Raw genomic sequence first — 25678 nt, 5'->3', positions numbered from 1 at the left:
GCATTTGCATAATGCCTTTAGTAATCAGGAAGTACAGGCCGATTTTAGGTCAAATGCAATGTAGTAAAATCCCATACGATATAGCCCTGGAACATACCATTCCTTTCTAAATGTCATTTCTATAAATATAATATATATGTAAATGTATATATCCAGGGCTTTTTTTCAGCGGGACCTACGGGCGATCACAGTTCTGGCACCTCTAGAAGTGAATGAATGTAATTGCATGAGGTGGTGAGGTGTGCTGGAGGGTCTATTGTTGTTGGCTGCTGGAGGTTTATTGCCACTGGGGGATCTATTGTTGCTGGTAGGAGATCTATCGTTGAAGGGCGGTCAGATGTTGATCTAGGCGCATGGGTGTCAAACTGGTGGCCCTCCAGCTGTTTCCAAACTACAAGTCCCATGAGGCATTGCAAGATTGACAGTTACAAGCGTGACTCCCAAAGGCAGAGGCATGCTGGGACTTGTAGTTTTGCAAACAGCTGGAAGGCCACCAGTTTGACACCCCTGAAAGGGGATCTACTGGTGAGGGAGAGGTCTATTGTTGCTGGCTTCTGGAGGGTCTGTTGCTGGCAGGGGTCTATTGTTGCTGGGATAGACCTATTGTTACTGTGGGGGGGTCTATTGTTGCCAACTGCAGGGGATATATTTTACTGCTTTTTTTATATCTTTAACCACTTGCCTACCAGGCACTTTTACCCCCCTTCCTGCCCAGGCCAATTTTCAGCTTTCAGTGCTGTTTCAATTTGAATGACAATTGCGCAGTCATGCAACATTGTATCCATATAAAATTTTTATTTTTTATTTCACACAGAGCTTTCTTTTGGTGGTATTTAAGTGCCTCTGGGGTTTTTATTTTTTGCACTATCAACAAAAAAAGAGCAAACAATTTGAAAGAAAATGTTTTTCTTTGTTTCTATTATATATTATAATTTTGCAAACGGGTAATTTTTTTCCTTCACTGATGTGCATTGATGAGGCTGCATTGATAGACAGCACTGATGGGCACTGAGAGGCGCCACTAATGGGCACTGGTAGGCAGCACTGACGGACAACATTGACTGCCGGCACTGCTGGGCACTGATGAGGCGGGACTGGTGGGCACTGATGAGGAGGCACTGATATGCAGCAATGATGGGCACTGATGAGGCGGGACTGGTGGGCACTGATGATGCTGCACTGATATGCAGCAATGATGGGCACTGATGGGCACTGACAGGCGCCACTGATGGGCACTGATGGGCGCAACAGCTGAGCGGCACCTTCTAGCCAGCACTGATGGGTGGCACTGCTGGGCATGGATGATCAGGGCACCGATAATCAGTGCCCTAATTATTAGTGCAGATCTGCTCTGTGACATTTGTCGGTTATCGGCAGTACTTTCCTCGCGCTGTGACAGCGTGAGGAAAGTGCTGCCGATAACTGGCAACTGTATTTACTTTGTGATCTGCTGTGTCATTGTCTTGCAAGGCATTATGAAACTTGTAGTTCCTCACCAGCTTGAGGGCCGCTGGTTTGACACCTGTGCCATAGATCCTTTAGCTGCATTATCTTTGCATTACAACACAGACTGGTATAACTGTTTTTTTTTTTCACAAGAAGCACTTTGTATGAAATCATTATACTAGTGATTGAATGGAGGTCATTCACACCTAGCCATATACCACATTCATTCTAGTGCACAGTATGCCAACACCCATTATTTTAAATGGTGCTCATCCAGTGTAATCTGTCAACAAACACTGAATAAAAGGTACTTGTACTTCTTTTTATAGGCTGGACCACTTCGAAGGCCACTCAAACCATGGAGCTAAAGGTATAAATGGTATGCTGAAGTGGCACCAATGCATGTGTAGAAGTGCAAAAGAAAGGGAGAATGTCACCAGCACACCGAGGATCACCAATATGGGTCCAAACGTTTTAATGAACGATCACATAGTTACAGCAAGGCAACGTTTCGGAGTCTCGCAGGACCCCTTCATCAGGCATGTGTCTGAAGAAGGGGTCCTGTGGTCACATGCCTGATGAAGGGGTCCTGCGGTCACATGCCTGATGAAGGGGTCCTGCGGTCACATGCCTGATGAAGGGGTCCTGCAAGACTCTGAAACATTGCCTTGCTGTAACAATGTGATTGTTCATTAAAACGTTTGGACCCATATTGGTGATCCTCGGTATGCTGGTGACATTCTCCTTTGCTGATTCTGTAAAGTTCCAGCCGACAGTCGCTGCAGCACCCACTTATACACACAGCCATTTTTAATGCAGGAACGTGTGCGTTTGGATTGTACAATTGCATTCTGAAGTGTAAAAGAAGGTGTGAAAGGACCCTTAATGTAACCCAATCTGATCTGATCTGTATAATGTGTGCCGGCAGGTGCGCGCTAGGTGGTGCGGTATGATGCGATGATGCGATGCTGCAATACACTGCATCAGCGTAGCACTAAATGTAACTAAAAGACAAAAGGCAAATTGCATTGTATCTGCATTAGAACTGCATTGGGTAACACTGCCCAGCACATCTACTTTTCAATTAAAGTAAATAAAATTTTTAGGGCTCATGTACACGGGATGTTTGGAAAACTCTTCTGAACGATGGAAACTGACTGCTGGAAAACGTAGGTTAAAATACATCTGTTTGGCCGCATTTGCATACCGCGTTTATGCACGTTTGCGTTTAGAAGCATTTTTTTAAGATAACCTCAGGAGACTTTCCAAAATTCCCAGAATGCACTGAAGAATAGTAAAAAATTAACTATTTCAGACATTTTGAGAAAAATAGAGAGCAGAAGCAGAGAGAACACTATGTGTTGAGATTACCTGTCTTTTCTGGTTGTATTCACTATGGATCCCATCATGAGCATAATGCGGCACGTTCTACCATTTTTTCCTTCACACAAAACCTGGAACGGACTGCGCTGGTGTACCGGGTCCATTTGAATACATGGAAAACACTTTGCATGCATTTCTGATGATGAAAAAAGGCTGTGGACAGCATCTGGACATGGAACAGTTAAAAAACGCTTCTAAACGCAAATGCTTCTAAATGCGTTAGCCGCGTTTACGCACATTTGAAACGCTGATAAAATCTACTCCTGAACGCAAGTTTGGTGCGTTCAATAAAAGGACTGTAAACTCAACTGCCTGTAAACAACATAGTGTACATGGACACATCAGAAAAGATTAGAGAGAGTTCAGGAGCTGCTGAAAAAAACGCAGAACAGCTCCTAAACGTGCGTTTATCAGCTGCAGTGTACATGAACCCTTATGCTTCCCATTCTTTCTACACACCACAGCACACTGTGATGCAGTGCAGTAGATCCCAACCTGCCGCATAAAAGTGCAACCTGTCTGGCAGGATTCACACCTATATGTATAATGTATCAACCTAACTCTGGACAAACAAAGTTTTTCCTTGCAGTGAGACAGTTCCCATACTGCAAGGGTTAATTGCTCATTTATACCTTGAGGACAGGCAGAGCAGTTTTACTTAGTTGATCCTCAGCTACTGCAGACTCCTTTCTGCTGCTGGACCAGTCCCTACAGCCTCTTCTCCCCTGCAGTCTAAGGTCCTCGGACATCATCAAGTCCCATGGACCGTAGGCCTGCATTGGGCGTCATGACACAGAGGGACAGTCCACTGTCAGAGTGCAGGGGAGCACCATTTGCCAGGAGGTAGAGGATCAGGAAAGTAAAAGTGTTCCTACTGTCCCCTAGACTAATGCAGGCCATACATGGGTCGAATTCTGAACTAATTTTCTTTAGAAAATTGGAAATTTCATGCGTTTTGTAATCAGATGGTGCTACCATTGATTTTGAAATTCAACCAACCAAGCCTTCAATTTCACCTCATGTTGCTACAGAAAACAATTTTCATGGCTAAAAATTTTCTTTTCTTTCCAGGTCACAGCTCATGTTAATTTCTTTTTCATTTATATTTCCCCCACGATTCTCCCATCATTGATTCGAAATGAATTCATTTTTCAAAAAATTTCCAACATGCCCGATCACTCAAATTCGATGGTCACACGAAAATTGTTTCTGTGACCCACTAATGGTGCAAATTTCAAACAAAAATTCTTAGAAAAGATTTTCAAAAGAAAATTCTTTCAGAATTCGACCCGTGTATGGCCGGCTTAAATGAGCAATTACAGTAATCCTTGCAATCCCACTGCAAAGGGAGATGTGTCGTTTTTCTGAAGTTCAGCTGTAGCCTCCCTAGAGGTCTGATTATGTCCATATTTCTGGGCTCAAAGCGGTACATTTTTTTGCATGAAAATATGTCCTTTTTTATTGTAGGCCTGTAATTTTTAGGAATAACTCACTGAAATCTGTCCGAACAAGAGTCTAGTAAACATCCCAGGTATGTTAAAATTTGAAACAAGAAATCCTAAATTATAATATAATAAATAATCATAAAAAATAATATAATAATAAATTTAATTCAATAATATAATCAAACCAAAAACACGGAAATTTGAAATAGAGCGCCAAGTTCGCACATCACTGAGCAAAGTCGCAAAATCGTTTTCAGTGTCTGATGACGAATTTCCCCACGAATCATTATCACTCAATTCTGCAAGTGGTTCTAATTTACTATCGCTGTTCTCTAGCCAGTCTAGAACTGCTTTTGACCTAAAGGGACGCTTTTTGGACGCCATGGACATTTCTCAGTTTCCAGGCAATAAGAACAGTAAAAATGCAGGCAGGGCGCCGGACAAAGCACTCGGGACAAAATGTATGTGAAATGGTTTGATACAGTAATGTTATACTATGTGATTTTAGTGTATTTAGTGAATGTCACTTTTTCACATTTTTAAATTTCCCGCCAGTTCCGTCCCCCGTACGTCCTGACGTCGCAGGGAATGGAACCCGGAAGACAGATGCCGGCATCTGCCGGAGGACATTACAAGGGACACTACAGGAGGGACATTGCGGGAGCGCAGGACAAGGTAAGAGAAGAACAGATGCCGGAGCAGCGTCGCATGGTAAGCCCGAGTGTAGCTCGGGGTTACCGCTTTTGGTACTGAAATTTTACCCCGAGCTACACTCGGGAATACCGCCAGGGAGGCTACTATACTTATACCATATTCTGTCAACTTCGTTAAACTGGTCAGTAACATGGTTAACCTCACCATGCCATGTTTCCAAATGGCTACTCCGGCTTCTAGCAACACATATACACTTATACACATACACATATACAAGTTAAGTGAAGAAGAGATCCCGGAGCAGCGCTGCAAGGTATTCCGGAGTGTAGCTCGGGGGTTACCGCTTGTGGTGCTGAAACTTTACCCCGAGCTACACTCGGGAATACCGCCAGGGGGGTTAAACACACATTACAGTGAATGTGCAGAGGTTTCCCATTGATTTTGATGATGCTCATTCAGATATATGCAAGGCAACAACCAACAAAAATTCTTTCCATTTTTTCACAGCATCACGATTTTCAGTGAAAATAGATTACATTTTTATGCTTTCAGGTTAATATTTATGCGAAGCAATCCCTAGTTTTATAGTTGGCTCCTGCCTAAATTGGCCCTCATATGTGTATGGGACATGATAGTGAGGGAAGGACCTTAGCTTGTGAGCTCCTTATGGGCGGGGACTGGTGCGAATAATATCAAAAGCGCTGTATCAATTGTTGAAGCGATATAAATGTCTGTAATAAATAACTTAAAAGTATAAATGAACAATAATAAATATACAGTGTATATATAACACAGTATATACAGGATAGTTTGTGTACACACACACTATTGCCACTGGATTCAGGTGTTCCAATCACCTTCATGGTCACAGCTGTATAAAATCAAGCCCCTAGGCATGCAGACGGCTTCTACAAACATTTGTGAAAGAATGGGTCGCTCTCAGGAGCTCAGTGAATACAAGCATGGTACCGTGATAGGTTGCCACCTGTGCAATAAGTCCTTCTGTGACATTTCCTGGCTACAAAATATTCCACGGTCAACTCTTAGTGGGATTTCTTTATTTATTTCAGGTACTTATATAGCACCGTCCATTTACACAGCGCTTTACATATATATTGTACATTCACATCAGTCCCTAACCCTCAAGGGGCGTACAATGTAAAGTCCCTAACTCACATTCATATACAGTCATGGCCGAAATTGTTGGCACCCTTGATATTTCTCCAGGAAATCATGTATTTCTCACGAAACGTATTGCATTAACACATGTTTTGCTATACACATGTTTATTCCCTTTGTGTGTATTGGGACAAAACAAAAAAAGGGAGGAAAGAAAGCAAATTCGACATAATGTCACACAAACCTCCAAAAATGGGCTGGACAAAAGTATTGGCACCCTTTCACAACTGCGGATAAATAAGAATGTTACAAGCATGTGATGCTCCTGTAAACTCACCTGGGGCAAGTAACAGGTGTGGGCAATATAGAAATCACACCTGAAAGCAGATAAAAAGGAGAGACGTTCACTTAACCTTTGCATTGTGTGTCTGTCTGTGCCACACTAAGCATGGACAACAGAAAGAGGAGACGAGAACTGTCTGAGGACCTGAGAACCAAAATTGTGGCAAAATATCAACAATCTCAAGGTTACAAGTCCATCTCCAGAGAACTAGATTTGCCTTTGTCCACAGTGCGCAACATTATCAAGAAGTTTGCAACCCATGGCACTGTAGCTAATCTCCCTGGTCGTGGACGGATGAGGAAAATTGATGAAAGATTGCAACGCAGAATAGTCCGGATGGTGGATAAGCAGCCCCAAACATGTTCCAAAGACATTCAAGCTGTCCTGCAGGCTCAGGGAGCATCAGTGTCAGCGCGAACTATCCGTCGACATTTAAATGAAATGAAACGCTATGGCAGGAGACCCAGGAGGACCCCACTGCTGACACAGAGACATAAAAAAGCAAGACTACAGTTTGCCAAAATGTACTTGAGTAAGCCAAAAGCCTTCTGGGAAAACGTCTTGTGGACAGATGAGACCAAGATAGAGCTTTTCGGTAAAGCACATCGTTCTACTGTTTACCGAAAACGGAATGAGGCCTACAAAGAACAAAACACAGTACCTACGGTAAAATATGGTGGAGGTTCAATGATGTTTTGGGGTTGTTTTGCTGCCTCTGGCACTGGGTGCCTTGACTGTGTGCAAGGCATCATGAAATCTGAGGATTACCAAAGGATTTTGGGTCGCACTGTAGGGCCCAGTGTCAGAAAGCTGGGTTTGCGTCCAAGATCCTGGGTCTTCCAGCAGGACAATGACCCCAAACATACGTCAAAAAGCACTCAGAAATGGATGGCAAAGAAGCGCTGGAGAGTTCTGAAGTGGCCAGCAATGAGCCCAGATCTAAATCCCATTGAACACCTGTGGAGAGATCTTAAAATTGCTGTTGGGAAAAGGTGTCCTTCCAATAAGAGAGACCTGGAGCTGTTTGCAAAGGAAGAGTGGTCCAAAATTCCGGGTGAGAGGTGTCAGAAGCTTATTGATGGTTATAGGAAGCGACTGATTTCAGTTATGTTTTCCAAAGGGTGTGCAACCAAATATTAAGTTAAGGGTGCCAATACTTTTGTCCAGCCCATTTTTGGGGTTTTGTGTGACATTATGTCATATTTGCTTTTCTGCCTCTGTTTTATATTTGTTCCAATACATACAAAGGGAATAAACATGTGTATAGCAAAACATGTGTTAATGCAATACCTTTTTTGTGTGAAATACTTGATTTTCAGGAAAAATATCAAGGGTGCCAACAATTTCGGCCATGACTGTATACACATACTAGGGACAATTTAGACAGGAGCCAATTGACCTACCAGCATGTCTTTGGTATTATAACAAAGTGGAAACAACTGGGAACAACAGCAACTCAGCCACAAAGTGGTTGGCCACGTAACATGACAGAGTGGGGTCAGCGCATGGTGAAGCGCACAGTGCTCAGAAGTCGCCAACTGTCTGCAGAGTCAACAGCTAAAGACCTCCAAACTTTGTGTGGCCTTCAGATTAGCACAACAACAGTGCATAGAGAGCTTCATGGAATGGGTTTCCATGGCCGAGCAGCTGCATCCAAGCCTTACATCACCAAGTGCAATGCAAAGCGTCGGATGCAGTGGTGTAAAGCACACCGCCACTGGACTCTAGAGCAGTGGAGATGTGTTCTCTGGAGTGATGAATCACACTTCTCTGTCTGGCAATCTGATGGACATGTCTGGGTTTGGCAGTTGCCAGAAGAATGGTACTTGCCTGACTGCATTGTGCCAAGTGTAAAGTTTGGTGGAGGGGGGATTATGGTGTGGGGATGTTTTTCAGGGGTTGGGCTTGACCCCCTAGTTCCAGTGAAGGGAACTCTTAAGATGTCAGCATACCAAGACATTTTGGACAATTTCATGATCCCAACTTTGTGGGAACAGTTTGGGGATGGCCCCTTCCTGTTCCAACATGACCGCACACCAGTGCACAAAGCAAGGTCCATAAAGACATGGATGAGTGAGTTTGGGGTGGAGGAACTTGACTGGCCTGCACAGAGTCCTGACCTCAACCCGATAGAACACCTTTGGGATGAATTAGAGGGCAGAGGGCGAGCCAGGCCTTCTCATCCGACATCAGTGCCTGACCTCATTATTGCATTTCTGGAAGAATGGTCCAACATTTCCATAGACACTCCTAAACCTTGTGGACGGCCTTCCCAGAAGAGTTGAAGCTGTTATAGCTGCAAAGGGCGGGCCAACTCAATATTGAACCCTACGGACTAAGACTGGGATGTCATTAAAGTTCATGTGCGTGGAAAGGCCGGGTGACCAATACTTTTGGCAATATACAGTAGTGTGTGTGTATATATATATTTATTAATTTATTTATTATTAATAAAATACATACAAAATAAATATAATACAGTTTTATAATAAAAATAAAATGTTTTTTATTTTCCAAAAATAAAATAAAAATACGTTTAGTATATAATAAAGTTTTATAACAAATATATAATATAATATCATATAATACAGTGAATCTTATATCAAATGAGATGATTTTTTTTAAAATAATGAAATAAAAATAAATTCGTACTAATTCTAATAAAGTTTTATGGTATAAAAAATTAGAACGTGTTTTTTTTTAAAGCAATAATTTAAATTCATATTGAATATAATGTTTTATATTTGGCTCCTGTCTAAACAGGCCCTAGTATGTGTATGGGGCATGATTGTGAGACAGGGACCAAAGGTTGGAAGCTCCTTAAGGGCTGGGACACAGGTCCGTCCATCCGTCTCTGGCACTGCATAATGTGTTGAAGCTATATACATACCTGGAATACATAAGTAAATAAGGTTCTAGAAGTATCTGGACTCCTGTACACTGCAGCTGATAAACTGACATTCAGGAGCTGTTCACCATTTTTTTCAGCAGCCCCTGAACTCTCCCTAATGTTTTCCTATGTGTCATGTACACATCGTCGTTTGCAGGCAGTTGAGTTTACAGTCATTTTTTGAATGCAGAAAACTTGCGTTCAGGAGTAGATTTTACCGGCGTTTCAAACACAAAACGCTTGTAAACGCAACTAAACGCATTTATAGACATTTGAAATTTGTTTTTAACTCTTCCATTTCCAGATGCTGTCCAGAGCCTTTTTTCATCATGAAAAATGCATGCAAAGTGTTTTCCCGGTACTGAAATGGACCCGGTACACCATACTTTGAGGTTTTGCATGAAAAAAAAATGTTAGACACTGCTGCAATAATTTCTGCACAGAAATGAGACGGAACACATCCAAACACCACAAAAAAAAGACAGGGAATCTCAACACATACTGCTCTCTCTGCTTCTGCTCAAAATGTCTGAAATAGTAAATTTTTTACTATTTTTCAGTGCATTCTGGGCATTTGGGAAGGTCTCCTGAGGTTATCTTTAAAAAATGCTTCTAAACGCAAACGCTCATAAACGCGGTATGCAAATGCAGCTAAACAGACTTTTTTTAACCTACATTTTCCAGCAGTTTCCATCGTTCAGAGTGTCCTGTGTACATGGGGCCTAAATGAACAATAATTTAAAAAAAATATTGTGCGTGTATATATATATATATCTCTATCATGAAGAAAGTCATAAATGTAATCAAATTTTATGATTTTTATAATCAAATTTTCCTAGATTGTAAGCTCGTAAGAGTAGGGCCCTCTTACCCCTCGTACGTTGTTTGTTGTTGTTGTACTGTGCCATGTATTGTCCCCCCTATTGTACAGCACTGAGCAAACCCTTTGGCGCTATATAAACTCGTAGTAATAATAATAATAATAATAATAATAATAATAATAAATAATACACTAAAATAATATAAAATGTGATTTTTTTAAAGCAATAAAATAAATAAATTCATAATAAATAAATACATTCATAATAAAGACAATAATGTTTTGTAATAAATAAATGATAAAATAAAATATATATTTTTTTTAAAAAAATTATATTTTCTATTATTTTATTATATAATTTATTACAAAACATTATTATCTTTATTATGAATTTATTTTATTGATTTAAAAAAAAATCACATTTTCTATTATATAATTTATTACAAAACATTATTGTATTTATTATGAATTTATTTTTATTTTATTGCTTTAAAAAAATCCAATTTTCTATGAATAGAAGTGATAATAAATGTAATAGAATTGTATAACAAATCCATGATAGGACATGATGTTTGTGGAGATGAGGAGCTGGCAGGACTCATTGGTCTCCCTGGGTCCCCATTGAACAATGACTGTGGATGGGTATGTGTGATCTCAGTACATGTCAGTGTCCGGGGAAGGACCGCAGAAGGCAGGGCTGTCAGTGGGGACCGGACCGGCCCGGCCCGGGGTTACCGGCAGAGGCCGATCACAGGCAGGATGGGCAGGATATGAGGAAAGCGCCCTTCCAGGATCCTTGGAGCGGGGCAGCCATGGTGGGATCGGGGAGGATTTTTCATAAACAGTCCCCATGTGTTCAAAAGTACAACGAAAAGTCCGTCTGCAGCGGAGGGGAAGCCCCGGAGGAAATTCCCTGGGCCCGCCCCCTTGATTGATAACCGGGGCAGGGCGGGAAGTGTCGGAGTAGTGCGGGGCGGACACGGAGCGGCTGCTTACATTGTTTACATAGCCAGCTGAAGCTGTGACGGCGCCGGGCCCCTGCAGCGGACTTGTATCTCCCCCTTTGGATTGTATCTCGAGCCTTGTTCCCGGGAGCCGGACAATCAGCATGGCCTCCATCAGTGATGGCAGTACGGACGCCCTGCTCGCCAGGTTCAAGCTGCTGGAGGAGACGGTGGACAAGCTGCACCGGGAGAACCGGAGCCTGACCGCCAAGCTGAAGAGTTACAACATGCTGAGCACCTTCTACCACGAGGCCCGGCAACAGAACAAGAACCTCAACCGGCTGCTGGCCGACAAGGAGGCCCTGATCCTGAAGATGAGGGATGGACAGCACAGCGCCTGCGCCGGACTGCCGGACCAACAACTGCAGCCCTCCAAGTCCCTGGTGGACGGCCTGGTGGGACAGCTGAGCAGTATGAAGGACCGGCTGAGAGAGACAGAGAGGCTCTGCCAGGAGAAAGTAGAGGCCCTCAATCAGGTAGGCACACAACAATGTATCCAATGTCATCCAACAATGTATATGTATAGGAGTGTCATCCAACAATGTATCCAATGTCATCCGACAATGTACATGTATATGTATAGGAGTGTCATCCAACAATGTATCCAATGTCATCCGACAATGTACATGTATATGTATAGGAGTGTCATCCGACAATGTATCCAATGTCATCCGACAATGTATCCAATGTCATCCGACAATGTACATATATATGTATAGGAGTGTCATCTGACAATGTATCCAATGAGATCCAACAATGTGCGTGTGTGTGTGTATATAATAGTGTGTGTATAGGAGTATAATCCAACAATGTATACTATTGGAGTATGATCCAACAGTATAGGAGTGTGATATAATAATGTCACAATGTGATCCAACAATGTATACAATGAGATCTAACAATGTGTGTGTATATGTAAAGGAGTGTCCTCCAACAACGGATACAATGTGTATTATAGGAGTGTCCTCCAACAATGGATACAATGTGATGTAACAATGTATATTATAAGAGTGTACTACAACAATGTATCCAAACTCCGATCCCTTTGTGCTCCATTGAGCAGACTTTCCTTTACTTCCTGTCTAAGAGACCAAACAGGAAGAAAGAGGAAATCACTCAGAAAGGAGTGCTAATCTTCCAAATAGAGAGTTGTCCTCAGGATAGATGCCCCTTTTTGGAAGGTTTCCCTTCTGTTTCTGTTCTGGAGAGACCTGTGTCGTTTTCCATTGCTTTCCATCCCTGTAATACAGAAAGTAAATCTCTCAGCAGGGATATAGTCAGCAATAAACACCTGAGGGGACATTCAGCACTTACTCAAAAGTGTCCAAAGAACTAGAAATGACAATTGCGGCTTTGGGTATATTTTAACTGATCAAACTGTAGCGTGCTTCCCAAGGATCCATTAGGATGACACTCCTACAATGTGAGTTCTGATTGGTTGTCACGTGCATGTCATTGGCATTACACCATGTTACTTATGACGGCAAATGATTTCAGTGCCCTTGGCATGGGGTGTAAAGTGTTTTTTTCCCAGTGCAGTTCTGGAAGTGTGTTGGCATGCTGACGTTTGCACGTGTATCTGTTGGCTCATCTACAAACTCTGTAAAACTCGGATAAGGATCTTTATTTCAGCTGCGTGATTGCAAGTTTTACATTTATTCGGAGTCAGTTAAAATATATATACGTTTTGTTAAAATAAAGAGCCTTATCCTGGTGTGTTAGCTTTGTCAGATGGTCCTAATAAATGTCTGCATACCTTGCATTTTTGCAGCAGTGTGTTTTGTTTTTATTGGGATCATGCTTTGTACATAACATCTCCTGACTGGCCTTGACCCTGTTCTTGTGAATGTTCTTTTATTGCACATATAAACAATTGAGCAATTCCCTCCACATTCCATGGAAGTCATGCTTTTTATTTCTCTAATCAATGCAAATCTTATTTCTCTTGGAAAGTTTTACACCCTGCCCATATCCTGTGGTCTGGGGAACTCCTAGATCATCACATGAATAGTGGTCCTCTTTATCCTGATTATTTCTACCCCTATGTCCTAGAGGATGTTCCTATGTCCTGACCTGGGGTGACATCCATCATAGTGCAGAACAGGCTCCGTGAGTCATTGCATTCTCCACTCCCATGTATTCAGGCTTACGACAACTATCTCAGGATACGAGGATCCACTGAAAAATGAGCACGCCTTGAACCATTGGATACTGTTTATTTACTAGTTACTACAGAGACCGAGCTGTGCTTCTATTAAACAGAGGTGGGCAGGGTGCTTGATGACAATTCTTATTATCAACAGCTGCAGAATCACATATTGCTTAACATTGGTGAGCAAACCTTGTAAGGATTATGACAAAGGCTGATGGAAAAATCTGTTCTGTGTAAATAGGCAACATTTAAATCCAGTTTGCGTCATTAAAGTGATTGCTTCAAATGCTGCAAAGCCAGCATGGTATGCCATCACTGTAGTTTTCTGCAGTATAATTGTAAATCAATTATTTAATCAGTAAATATTAATATAAAGTTTTTAAAGTAAAGGTGATACCAGGAGCGGACTGACCATTTGGAAACTCGGGCACTGCCCGAGGGCCCGGGGTCAGTAGGGGGACCCATGAGATGCCCCTGGAACCTTTTTTTTTTTTTTTTTTTTTTTTTCATAGGCTTTTTTTGAGTTTGGGCAAGGACACGGGCCCCATGATCCCCTATTGCCCTGGGGCCTCAGTAGGGGGCCCCATGAGATGCCCCTGGTACCTTTTTTTTCCATAGGCTTTTTTGTTTGGGCAAGGACACAGGGGCCGCAGGATCCCCTATTGCCCGGGGGCCCCATGAGTTGTCAGTTCGCCCCTGGGTGATACCATTTATGAGCTATCTAAATAGATTGTAGTGCAAGCTTTCCAGGCATGGAGGCCTCTTCTTCAGGCCACCGTGCCTTGAAAGTTTGCACTATATTCTATTTAATTACCCCAAAAAAATGGCATCAAAATTCAAAGTTCTACTTGTGGGGAAGGCTAACGCCATACAACACTATGCTGCTGGTAACTTTGACCTACAAAGAGATGCCTTTCCCTGAATGCTCTGGTAGCACCCAAGGTACCCAGTTTATAAGGGCTTGTTCACACTTGACTTCTAACTCTTGCCAAATACCTTCATAGCGTTTGACGGGCATTAGACAGGCGTTTGGGAAGCAGTTTTAACGCTCCTCAAATGCCCTATGTGCGGTTTTGAGGCGGTTGATTGGTGTTTGCTAAGCGTTAAACCCGCACCACAAATGCCTATAATGAAGTTAAATGGTGTTAACGCTCCGCAACCGCTTGCCAGGCATTTGTGGAGCAGCACCATAGACTTGAATGGAAGGCTTCAACTCCTCCTGACTGGATAGGAGGCGTCAGTTTTGCCACAATGCTAACGCTTCAGTATGAACAGCACTGTGTGCTGCCATGTGTAGAATTGTCATAGGCATTTGAGAAGCATTAAAAACGCTTCCCAAACACTTGTCTGACGCCTGCTGACAAAGCTAGTGTGAACTGAGCCTAAGTGGTGTCTACTAGCTTCAAAGCCAGGAATCTATCACCCCCACCCATATCCCTCAATTCAGTGGGTTGAACCTCTGTAGCCAAAAATAAAAGATAAGATGTGCCAAAGCGCAAACTTTAAAGCTTGTAATTGGTGTTTGCATAATAAACACTTCATTTGAGCAACTATCTTTTAAGATATGCATTTTAAAAAATATTTCCCTTTCCTAAACCTGTTTTGTAATGGAGTGAAAGGCTAGGGATCAGTCTAGAAGTTTATAAAAGGGTCTACCAAGAGTTGACATCCAACACATTTCTGCATTAATCCCCTTTCATCAACGCTACCACAGAACAGTCTGGAGCAAGTGTTTTACATGTGCACTTCAAAACTGACAGGTGGACGATTATTGGAGGAAAACACTCTGAAAAGTGATGCACATAAGTAATCAGTCTTGGCAGATTTCTTCCTAATACAGTTGTTATAACATTTGTACTGTTTTTGTTGCAGTGCATTTATTTATGAGTATTCTAAGCATCATATGATCTCTTCTTCAGCAGAGAATGTCTACTAAGCTGTGATGTATGTTGACAAGTATTTGTGGTCCCTTCCCATGGCAGGAAATCCAGAAGCTCCACCAGCAGCTAGAGGAGAGAGACCAGCAGATGCAGAAGATGTCCAGTTGGCCGTCACATGAGAAGGAGATGGAAATCTTCCGTCTGCATCGGTCTTTGGCGGAGAAGGAGAAAGTTCAGGCTACTAGTGAGGTCCTGTGCCGGTCTCTGTCTGATGAAACCAACCAACTGCGGCGTAAGCTGGCTGCCACAGCAGAAATGTGCCAACAACTTGTTACATGCCTAGAAGAGGCCCATCGGAAAAAAGGTGCACCATCACAAGAGCAGCAGGTACGTTCTGGTGTTGTTCTTTGGCCTAGACTTTGCTTGTGTGGTGAATGTCTACTAAGTCCTAGAACACTGAGAGTATGCATGCATGTTGTCCAAACTTCATCTTTCTGTCTTGGAGGACTTTCCAAGGTCTAGAATGTTAAAGTAGGATTTCAAAACATTCTGTAAGGAAAGCTGTACTGATAAAGTATTCAGCCTGGAATTCCTGGTTTTGCCCCTTGCAGATATAGCCTAGAATTGCCTTACTACCCCTGTTGCATTGGCTGATATTGGTAGAGTTAACATAGGCACAGTAATCTCACTGCCAGAAACGTCAAGAGATACTGGAAGCCAGAAGATGATGGGCCAGATGACTCCAAAGTTGTTTTCAGTGGGCCATCCTTTTAAAAATAATATGTTTTATGTTGATGCAGGTGTACTATTCAAGTCGGCCTATCATTAACATCCATATGTTACTTTAGTATTGGCATGTTAATATTTTGAGAAAAGACCTCAACTTTTCCTGGTCTTCAGTCAACAAAACTGCCCCCTTAGGTGACCTAAAGCCTAGACAGACTTGATGACGTCTGTGGGTACCAATGAGCATTGTTCAAACACAATTACCAGCACTCCGATTCTCCTCCGCTTTCACTTTACTGAAAACTCTTCCACACAGTTCAATAGCTGACATGTTCCTGCCTATATGGCCTCAGTTATGTAAGGAGAAACGCATCAGATGTTGTATTGTGTGGGACAGTCTTCAATAAAGTAAATATTGGAGAAGGATCTGAGTACTGGTAAGTGTTTTTGCATGTTGCTGTATGTCATCCTGAAAAGAGGGATTTACGGTGCAGCGGCCAGGTGGAGTAGGAGATTGAGCAATGAGCTTTGCTATAGTATGGACAGTGAGCATTGTGTGTGTTTCATTTCATAGTTATTAAAGACTGCAAGTAATCTCTATTTGGTATGCCTGCAATGAAATGGGTACAACAGCATGTCTGTATATTATACAAGCAGATATGGCAGCCCCCTTTCATCCATGTAACTGCAAAGAAGTCATAAAAAAAAAAGCTTTATTTAATGCAACAGACACGTTTTATAAAGCAACACATTCTTATAATATTTCTGAATTAAATTGAGCCTTCATATATGTATCTAAAGGGCATTAAAGAAACTCTAGTTTTTCTTTAATGTATGGTAACCTAGTGGCTAGCAATGCTGCCCTTTAGAACTGTAACCTTGGGTTTAAGCTTCATTTAAATTCCACATGCATGGAGTTTGTCTGTTTGAGTGTGCCAGTTTCCATGGACACTTACAAAAAAAAAAAAAGTAGACCTCTTTCTAAAATATGATTTCCCTGGCTGTCTGTAGCTGGTTTCTGATTCACTGGCCTGGAAAAGAGGGCAGGAAGTGATCTCAGAACTCTTACTCAGAGTACAAGTTCTCCGAAGGCAATGAAGCCAGAATGGCAGCCAGGCAATGAGCATTTCTGAAATGACAGTCTAGGTATCCCTGTTAGTACAGGTTGTAGACTCTGTGAGTGCCCTGGAGCTGGCAGTGGTGTACATAATAAAAACTGTGCTTTACCCACTTTATAAATCCTGGAAATTAAATACAGATGTTTTCTGTTTCCAGAATAAGGACGGTGAGAATGAAGCAATCCTGGGCAAGTTACAGGAAGAAAACCGTTTATTAAAACAGAAAGTAATACATGTAAGTATATGTAAATAACATGATATTTTTATAATATACTTCCTCTTTTTCTCTTACTGGAATGCCCTCATATATCAAGTTGATTAGTTAAAAGTATTCTGAATCCCTTCTAGAATATACTGATTACCACCAAGAGAAGCTAATCTGACTATATAATAATAGTGTCACTATTCTCCCAGGTGGAAGACTTAAATGCTAAGTGGCAAAAGTATGACGCCAGCAGGGAGGAGTACGTCAAGGGTCTCCACCAACAACTGAAGGAGATGAAGATGCAGAGAGAACATACGAAGGGTACACACTCGGCACACAAACACCCAGACCTCTTACAGAAGGAGATCTCCAGACTCAACAAACTTCTAGAAGAAAAGATGAGCGAGAACACCAAACTGCAGCAAGAAGCTTCTGAGATGGCCAGTGCCAGGATCGCTGACCGGGAGAGGATACAGATGCTGGAGCAGCAGGTGAGAACACAGAATATGCCTGTTTATTGTTACATGTAGATGCGAAGTAACCCTTTAATGAACCATTAGTGAACCATGGCCACACCTCTTACAATCAAATTTAACACCTTGATTATTTAGGATCCTACCAAAAAAGCTTTAAGTTCAGTAACTGGTTGGATCATCCACAGCAAACCCTTTTCTCCTGCACTGGGAGTGGACTTAGTGGAACCAATAAGAATGTTCTGGAATGTGCACCGCTTGTTGCCCTCAACAGAATGGGATGGTCCAAATACACTACATGCAAATGGAAAAACAAAAAGAGGGTGCACCGACCTGAGGCATTATCGTTTAAAAGTATTTATTGAAAGAACAAAGTAAGTACCATACTCACAATGGACATAAAAACACAGGCATATCACACTGAACAAGATGTTCGATCTAAATCCGCTTCCTCAGAGACCTCTGAAGAAGAGGCAGTGTCCTCGAAACGCGTTAGCTAGTTGGTCATCCAGGGTTCCATTGTATGGACTCAGATGCTGTTTGGATCGAACATATTGTTCAGTGTGATATGCCTGTGTTTTTATGTCCATTGTGAGTATGATACTTACTTTGTTCTTTCAATAAGTACTGTTAAACGATAATGCACTAGGTCGGTGTGCCCTCCCTTTTGTTTTTCATTGTGCATGCAGTAACTGGTGAGAGAGAGGGATGAAATCAGAAATAAAAATCAGAGAACTCCAGATAGAGAAAGTATTCTCATAGCATTAGTTTCAGTAACGTCTGCAGGTTTAGAAAAATGAATTCTATGATCTGTATGTTATGCTGAGTTAGTAATCACTGCTGTTTCTTTTTTTCATAGTTGTTAGTCTACAAAGATGATTTCACATCAGAGAGGGCAGATCGGGAGAGAGCTCAAAGCCGCATTCTGGAACTGGTCGAAGAGATTTCATGTTTACAGAAAAAGGCAAGGAGACAGGTAGGAACTGTGGACCCTACTATTGTAATACAGGACTGGGGGTTTACTGTACCAGGGGACTCGGCAATGGTAGTACCACTACTGTATCTGCAGGATCAGTGGTGGTAGTACAGCTGGCAAGAATGGTGGTGGAACTGTAGTGTTGCTACTGCATTAGCATGAGTGTTGGTAGTAATACTGCTACCATATCAGCAGGACTGGTGGTGGAAGTAGTATTGCTGCCATGTCAGCAGTATTTTTGGTGGTAGTAGTAGTATTGCTACCATACCAGCAGGATCTGTGGTGGTGGTGGTGGTGGTGGTGGTAGTAGTACTGCTACCATACCAGCAGGATCTGTGGTGGTGATAGTAGTAGTACTGCTACCATACCAGCAGGATCTGTGATTGTAGTGCTACCATACCATCAGGATCTGTGGTGATGGTGGTAGTAGTAGTACTGTTACCATACCAGCAGGATCTGTGATTGTAGTACTAGTATTGCTACCATACCAGCAGGATCCATGGTCATAGTAGTAGTACTGCTAACTAACCAGCAGTATCAGTGGTCAAAATAGTAGTATTGCTAACTAACCAGCAGGATCCGTGGCAAAGAATCAGCAGGACTGATGATCGTAGAACTGCTACTGTGCCAGCAGGATAGGTGATGGCAATACTGCTACTGTATAATCAGGATTGTTCATGGTAGTACTGCTACTGTATAATCAGGATTGGTTGTGGTAGTACTGCAATTGTACCAGTAAGACTGTTGGTGGTTGTACTGATACTGTACTGGCACATGTGACTGTTGGGGGATTTGGGCAAGGAATACTTGGTACATGATTCTGTTCCTTACTGTCCTCCATGCTCTTTGACACCTACAACTGTCGGTGACCTTATTCATTATTAAGTTTAACCTTTCATAGGCTGTAAGTGTAACTTTATTTTATTTTTCTTCTAAAGGTTGACAAAGATGTTGCTACGCAGATCCAAATTCACACCGGTAACCGGAACAAAACGTATATTCAGAAAAAATCGACTGATCCTCTGCGTGGCATTGCCGCCGAGCATTCTGAAAACCGAAGACAGCTTTCCCCTGCAGACCCCACAGAACGACAGAGGAGCCCCAGCTCCGAACATAGAGCACAGGATGAGCTACAGTGTCCCCGCTGCCTACAGGTCTTTCATGACAGACTAGGGGAGAACTTTCTAGAACACATCTCTGAATGCTGCCAGTAACCAGGACTGCTGTACTTCCAATCTCATCACTACAACCCACAGGCTTTGTCTGCCTGTGATCAAGATGCTGCTATCAGGCTGGGACTAAATACTGGGACACCTAGGCAGATGCTTAGGTCCTAAACGTGTTAGGCAGAAGCAATATGGCCCCAGTGCTGCCTTTCACACTGCTGATTCTTTGCCAGTACAGAAGATGAAAACTGACACTCCATAGAAATGCCCTTAGGAGGCCTGTGGCTACATGAGCTATACAGTTTTGCAGAGTGCTTAAAGCGTCATAATAAAAATACTTGTAGCAGAAATAAGTAATACGCTCAGGGCTCAAATACAACCGTCCGCACTTGGCTGCTTGCAGTGGTCTGAGATATACTGTGACTTTGCCCTCATCTGTGACTGTAGGAGAGTGAATTTTAGGGATACGCAAAAACCTTTAGTGAAATTATTCATCATGGAATTATGAGGTGCTGTAACCCATGGCATCCAATCAGAATTCTGCTCGGTTTGTGCAGTCAGAACAATTGCCGATTGACTGTTATGGGTTAAGAATGTTTACACCAACCTTTTTAATATGGAGGAACTCTTTTTAAATAACTTTTTGGCCTCAGAGAACCCTTGCTAATAACTAATCTATCTACAATTTATAAAACATTAGTGTGATGACCACTGGGAAAAATGCTCTTTACATTTCTGGTGATTGGGAAAAATCCATCTAAAAACAGTTTCAGAAAGCTAAAAGTTCATTGTTGTCAGTGGTTGCATATCTGAGAGGCAAAAATTGCTCATCGCTCAAGGAACTCCTAGAAATCTCTGGAGGAATCCTAGGGTACCATAGTATCCTGGGTTGGGAAACACTGGTATACACCGCTTCTGTGCCATAAATAAAGCTCTTAGAATCCCATCCAATGTGTAGACCGTAAATAGGTCAGTAGATTTGTACTGTACTTGTGTGAGATTTCCAAGGACTGAGCATAAAATAAAAGAATTTCAGCATCATCTTAGAATGTTGTTCTGTCCATGTAAAATCAGGACGGAGCATAGTTTATGGTGATGCATTTATGTCTGTGTACTGTGATCGGTGCTCTTTTCTGGCACAAAAATCAAACTTTTGCGTGCCTATTATTCTGTGGCCAGTTATGTTCAGTTTGTCCATATGTATGTGTTTTATCATGAAAGACTTTCAGTGTATGTCTAAGGGAAGATGAGATCTATTGGACAAGGATTGGTTATCTTATTAGGTTTGCACGAGAGTTTTTTTTATTTTGATTAAAAAAGTGAAAACAATTGATCTTTCATGGTGACAAAGTCTGTAAATCCAGTAAAAGACTTGATGGAATTCTATATAGTAATTGATCATATTTTGCTATAAAACAAATAACCGCAATCGGATCTCACAACAGTCCTTATCAATTGTAACTGGTAATGGAATGAGCCAATCACCGCTGCTGCTACCAGGTCTCTGGTCCTTCTAAATTGGACAGGTCACCATTGATCAATGACGCCTTGTCCTCTTTATCCTTGAGTTTATATGTATGGAAAAGTAATGGCTCTGAATTTATGTTTACTAAAAGACACTTAATATTGTCCTATTTATATTTATATTGATAATTGTTTTGTATATGTGTACATTTTTTGTTCTGTTATTTATTCCAGAAAATTATATAATTAAATTCTTATTTTTGTAATAAAATTACATTTATGTAACACTACTGTTTTTGGTTGGAGATTTTTTTTTTCCCTTTGTAACTTGGTTAAGCGCACAAGATGCACTGCTACACTGTACTTGTTTAAAGGGTGACTCCATTTTTGTGGCGGAAAAAAAGTAGCATTACAATTGCAACTCAAGTCATATTGTAATTGAATGTTATTCAGAATTACCTTCCTTTTCAATCTGCAGTGCCGTAATTTTCTCTAGAATGCAAAGCAATATGACTACCTGGGTGGTGGTCTGGAGTGCATACAGAACACCCCCTGAAAATGTCATCTCCTACTTGTGTGATTGGCTTACTGATTTTCCCAGAAGTTTGCGAAGATACCCAGATTTTTGTCATTCCCTGCAACAAAACTTTATTTTTTGGGGAGTAAAATACTCTCAATGGGAAATCACGTCTAAAGGAAAGCAGACCCTGGGATTTTTTTTTTCCTCTTTAGTGCCCTGCAGGTGATTTGATAATTAATCAGTCACTCCCATACAGATTTACTCTGCACATGGACACAGACAAACAAACAGCTTCTTTAGAATAGCAAAAGGTAGGAATCTGCAATAAAGTTTGTTAAAAATCCTTGCAATGTACATGGACCACCCAGAGGGGAATGTTTGTTTTTTTTTCTCGACAAAAGTGGAGTTACTCTTTAAAGGGTCAGTCCATCCAAAACTGATATTCAAGATTTTGGTGAGTGCTGGAAGGTTGAACGACTCTCAAGCTGATCAACTCTCAACCTTCTGATATATCTAGTGGACTTTTGCAGCAAGATATGTGTTGCCATATGTTGTAATATAGGTGTCCATTTATGACAGAGAATAGCTGCGATTCAATGGATCTCAGCTATTCTCTGGTCATTCACAGTTTATGACACTCAGGAGATCATGTCAGCCCTTCTCTGGAGATCTGTGTTCTCCCTCCAGATTCTCCAGCCCAGAGTGGGAGAATCAGAGGGACCGAAAACTAAGCAGAGATAATTTACCTCTGCTTATTAAACTGATCTTTTACTGTAATCTCGCGAGATTATAGTAAAATGAGCCGTTTTTCAGAGTTTGTAGACCGTTCTCCAGCGTTTGGAGACCGTTCTCCCTTTGTTTGGAGAACTGCTTCATAAACTGCATTCACAGGAGAACTGTGTTCTCTGAGAATGCCGGAGAACTGAGCAGCGATCTATTACCGCTGGTTCACAAACGGACACCATTGACTTTTTTTTTCCATTGTTTTATTAGGAATGCTGCAAAAGGAGTTAAATGTAAATAGAAAAAAGTGTTAAGAGCAATTATAGCAGTTTACCTTTTATCCAGTTCAAATATCCCTGCTTCTGGTTTCCTTTTCTAGGGTGTCTCCATTGCCTTACGGGGTTCTATGGAGCCACTCTTACATGCGTGCACCTCGGAGAGAGAACGAACCAACATGTCTTGGCAGCAGCAGTGGACTGCACAGGACACACATGCACAGTGGCATGTGGCTCAAAGGAAGGGGATCAGGGGATGTTCCTTTGCTGCTATCCTTGCACATTCCCTAAACGGACATTCAGGGGAAGCAGCATGGACCAAGCTGGAGCGGTTATACATTTTTCATAACTTTTTTTTTTTTTTTGTTTTGTACTTCTACTCAGTTGGTCTTGCATATATTTATTACGTATACTCCGCTGGTCTGTTTTATATTGTGAGACTTTACTACTACTTCACTTACTTAAACTCCAACTATTAGGGCAAAATAGTCAGAAGCCCTGTGGGGGAGGGGGGTGGCTGCTTCTGGAGTTCCAAGATATACAATAGCAACCCTTTAACCTCCCTAGCAGTCTGATTATGTCCATATTTCTGTGCTCAAAGCGGTACATTTTTTTTGCATGGAAATATGTTTTTTTTTTTTTATTGTAGGCCTGTAATTTTTAGGAATAACTCACTGAAATCTGTCCTAACAAGAATCTAGTAAATATCCTGGGTATGATAAATTTGAAACACGAAATCATAAATTATAATAAATAATCATAAAAAATAATATAATAATTTTAATTCAATAATATAATCAAACAAAAAACACTGAAATTTGAAATCTAGCGCCAAGTTCGCACATCACTGAGCAAAGTCACAAAATCGTTTTCAGTGTCTGATGACGAATTTCCTCACGAATCATTATCACTCAATTCTGCAAGTGGTTCTGATTTACTATAGCTGTTCTCTAGCTGGTCTAAAACCACTTTTGACCTAAAGGGACGCTTTTTGGACGTTTCTCAGTTTCCAGGCAGAAAGAACAGTAAAAATGCAGGCAGGGCACAGGACAAAGCACTCGGGACAAAATGTATGTGAAATGGCTTGATACAGTAATGTTTTACAATGTGATTTTAGTGTATTTAGTGAATGTCATTTTCAAATTTCCCACCGTTCCGTCCCCCGTACGTCCTGACACTCGTAGGGGACGGAACCCAGATAACAGATGCTGGCATCGGCCGGAGGACATTACAGGGAACACTGCAGGAGGGACATCGCGGGAGCGAAGGACAAGGTAAGAGAAGAACAGATCCCGGAGCAGCGCCGCATGGTAAGCCCGAGTGTAGCTCGGTGTTACCGCTTTTGGTACTGAAACTTTACCCCGAGCTACACTCGGGAATACCGCCAGGGAGGCTACTATTATTATACCATATTCTGTCAACTTCGTTAAACTGGTCAGTAACATGGTTAACCTTACCATGCCATGTTTCCAAATGGCTACTCCGGCTTCTAGCAACACGTATACACTTTCTGGCCACTTTATTAGGTACACCTTGCTAGTACCGGGTTGAACCCCCTTTTGCCTTCAGAACTGCCTTCATTCTTGGTGGCATAGATTTAACAAGTTGTTGGAAACATTCCTCAGAGATTTTGGCCCATATTGATATGATGGCATCATGCAGTTGCTGCAGATTTGTCGGCTGCACATCCATTCCACCACATCCCAAAGGTGCTCTGTTGGATTGAGATCTGGTGACTGTGGAGGCCATTGGAGTACAGTGATCTCCTTGTCATGTTCAAGAAACCAGTTTGAGATGATTTGATCTTTGTGACATGGTGCATTATCCTGCTGGAAGGAGCCATCAGAAGATGGGGAGACTGGAGTCATAAAGGGATGGACATGGTCAGCGACAATACTCAGGCCGTGACATTTAAACGATGCTCAGTTGGTACTAAAGGGTCCAAAGTGTGCCAAGAAAATCTCCCCCACACCATTACATCACCACCACCACCACCAGCCTGAACCGTTGATACAAGGCAGGATGGATCCATGCTTTCATGTTTACGCCAAATTCTGACCCTACCATCTGAATGTTGCAGCTGAAATCAAGACTCATCAGACCAGGCAACATTTTTCCAATCTTCTATTGTGCAATTTTGGATCGCCTGTGCGAATTGTATTTGTGTTGTGGAAACATAATTTGGTGTTTTCAGCCACTCTTCGTTTGTCATATTAGGTTTGCAGCGTAAGAGGATTTTTTTCTTTATTTACTGTGTGACTTGTAGCCTCCGTTTCCTGCTCTTAGTTGATAGGAGTGGCACCTGGTACAGTCTTCTGCTGCTGTAGCCCATCTGCTTCAAAGTTTGACGTGTTGTGCATTCAGACATGGTATTCTGCATACCTTGGTAGTAACGAGTGGTTATGTGAGTTACTGTTGCCTTTCTATCATCTCAAACCAGTCTTCCCATTCTCCCCTGCCTCCTGACATTGAGGCATTTTTGTCCACACAACTGCCACTCATTGGATATTTATTTTCTCTTTTTCGGACCATTCTCTGTAAACTCTAAAGATGGTTCAGTGAGAAAATCTGAGTAGATCAGCAGTTTTTGAAATACTCAGACCAGCTCGTTTGGCACCAACAACCATACTACGTTCAAAGCCACTTAAATCCCATTTCTTCCCCATTCTGATGTTCTGTTTTGAACTTCAGCAAGTCGTCTTCACCACTTCTAGATTCCTAAATGCATCGAGTTGCTGTCTTGTGATTGGCTGATTAGCAATTTGTGTTACCGAGCAACTGAACAGGTGTATCTAATAAAGAGGCGGGTGAGTGTATGTGCATGCTAATTAATGTGTATGTAATGCTTTTTGGCATATATTACCTCTCATATAGATCTCTGTCCCTTCCCCCGCTC

General features: G+C 41.8%; 1 protein-coding gene across 1 annotated transcript; it reads left to right on the top strand.

Annotated features, from left to right (window-relative positions):
* Positions 1–10779: 10779 nt before the first annotated feature.
* On the top strand, positions 10780–21554 carry TNIP2 (TNFAIP3 interacting protein 2). The gene is made up of 6 exons (XM_089691535.1): positions 10780–11580; positions 15239–15523; positions 17138–17215; positions 17395–17676; positions 18518–18634; positions 19573–21554. The coding sequence occupies exons 1-6, from the start codon at positions 11209–11211 to the stop codon at positions 19846–19848; spliced, it is 1410 nt and encodes a 469-aa protein (XP_089547661.1). The 5' UTR covers positions 10780–11208; the 3' UTR covers positions 19849–21554.
* The last annotated feature ends 4124 nt before the right edge of the window (positions 21555–25678 follow it).

The sequence above is a fragment of the Staurois parvus genome, unplaced genomic scaffold (assembly GCF_062004578.1).
Source record: "Staurois parvus isolate SC_StPar_1 unplaced genomic scaffold, SC_StPar_1.0 ptg000564l, whole genome shotgun sequence".
Classification (NCBI taxonomy): Eukaryota; Metazoa; Chordata; class Amphibia; order Anura; family Ranidae; genus Staurois; species Staurois parvus.
The sequence above is the reverse complement of the archived record's forward strand: the minus strand, read 5'-3'. Positions and strand labels throughout refer to the sequence as shown.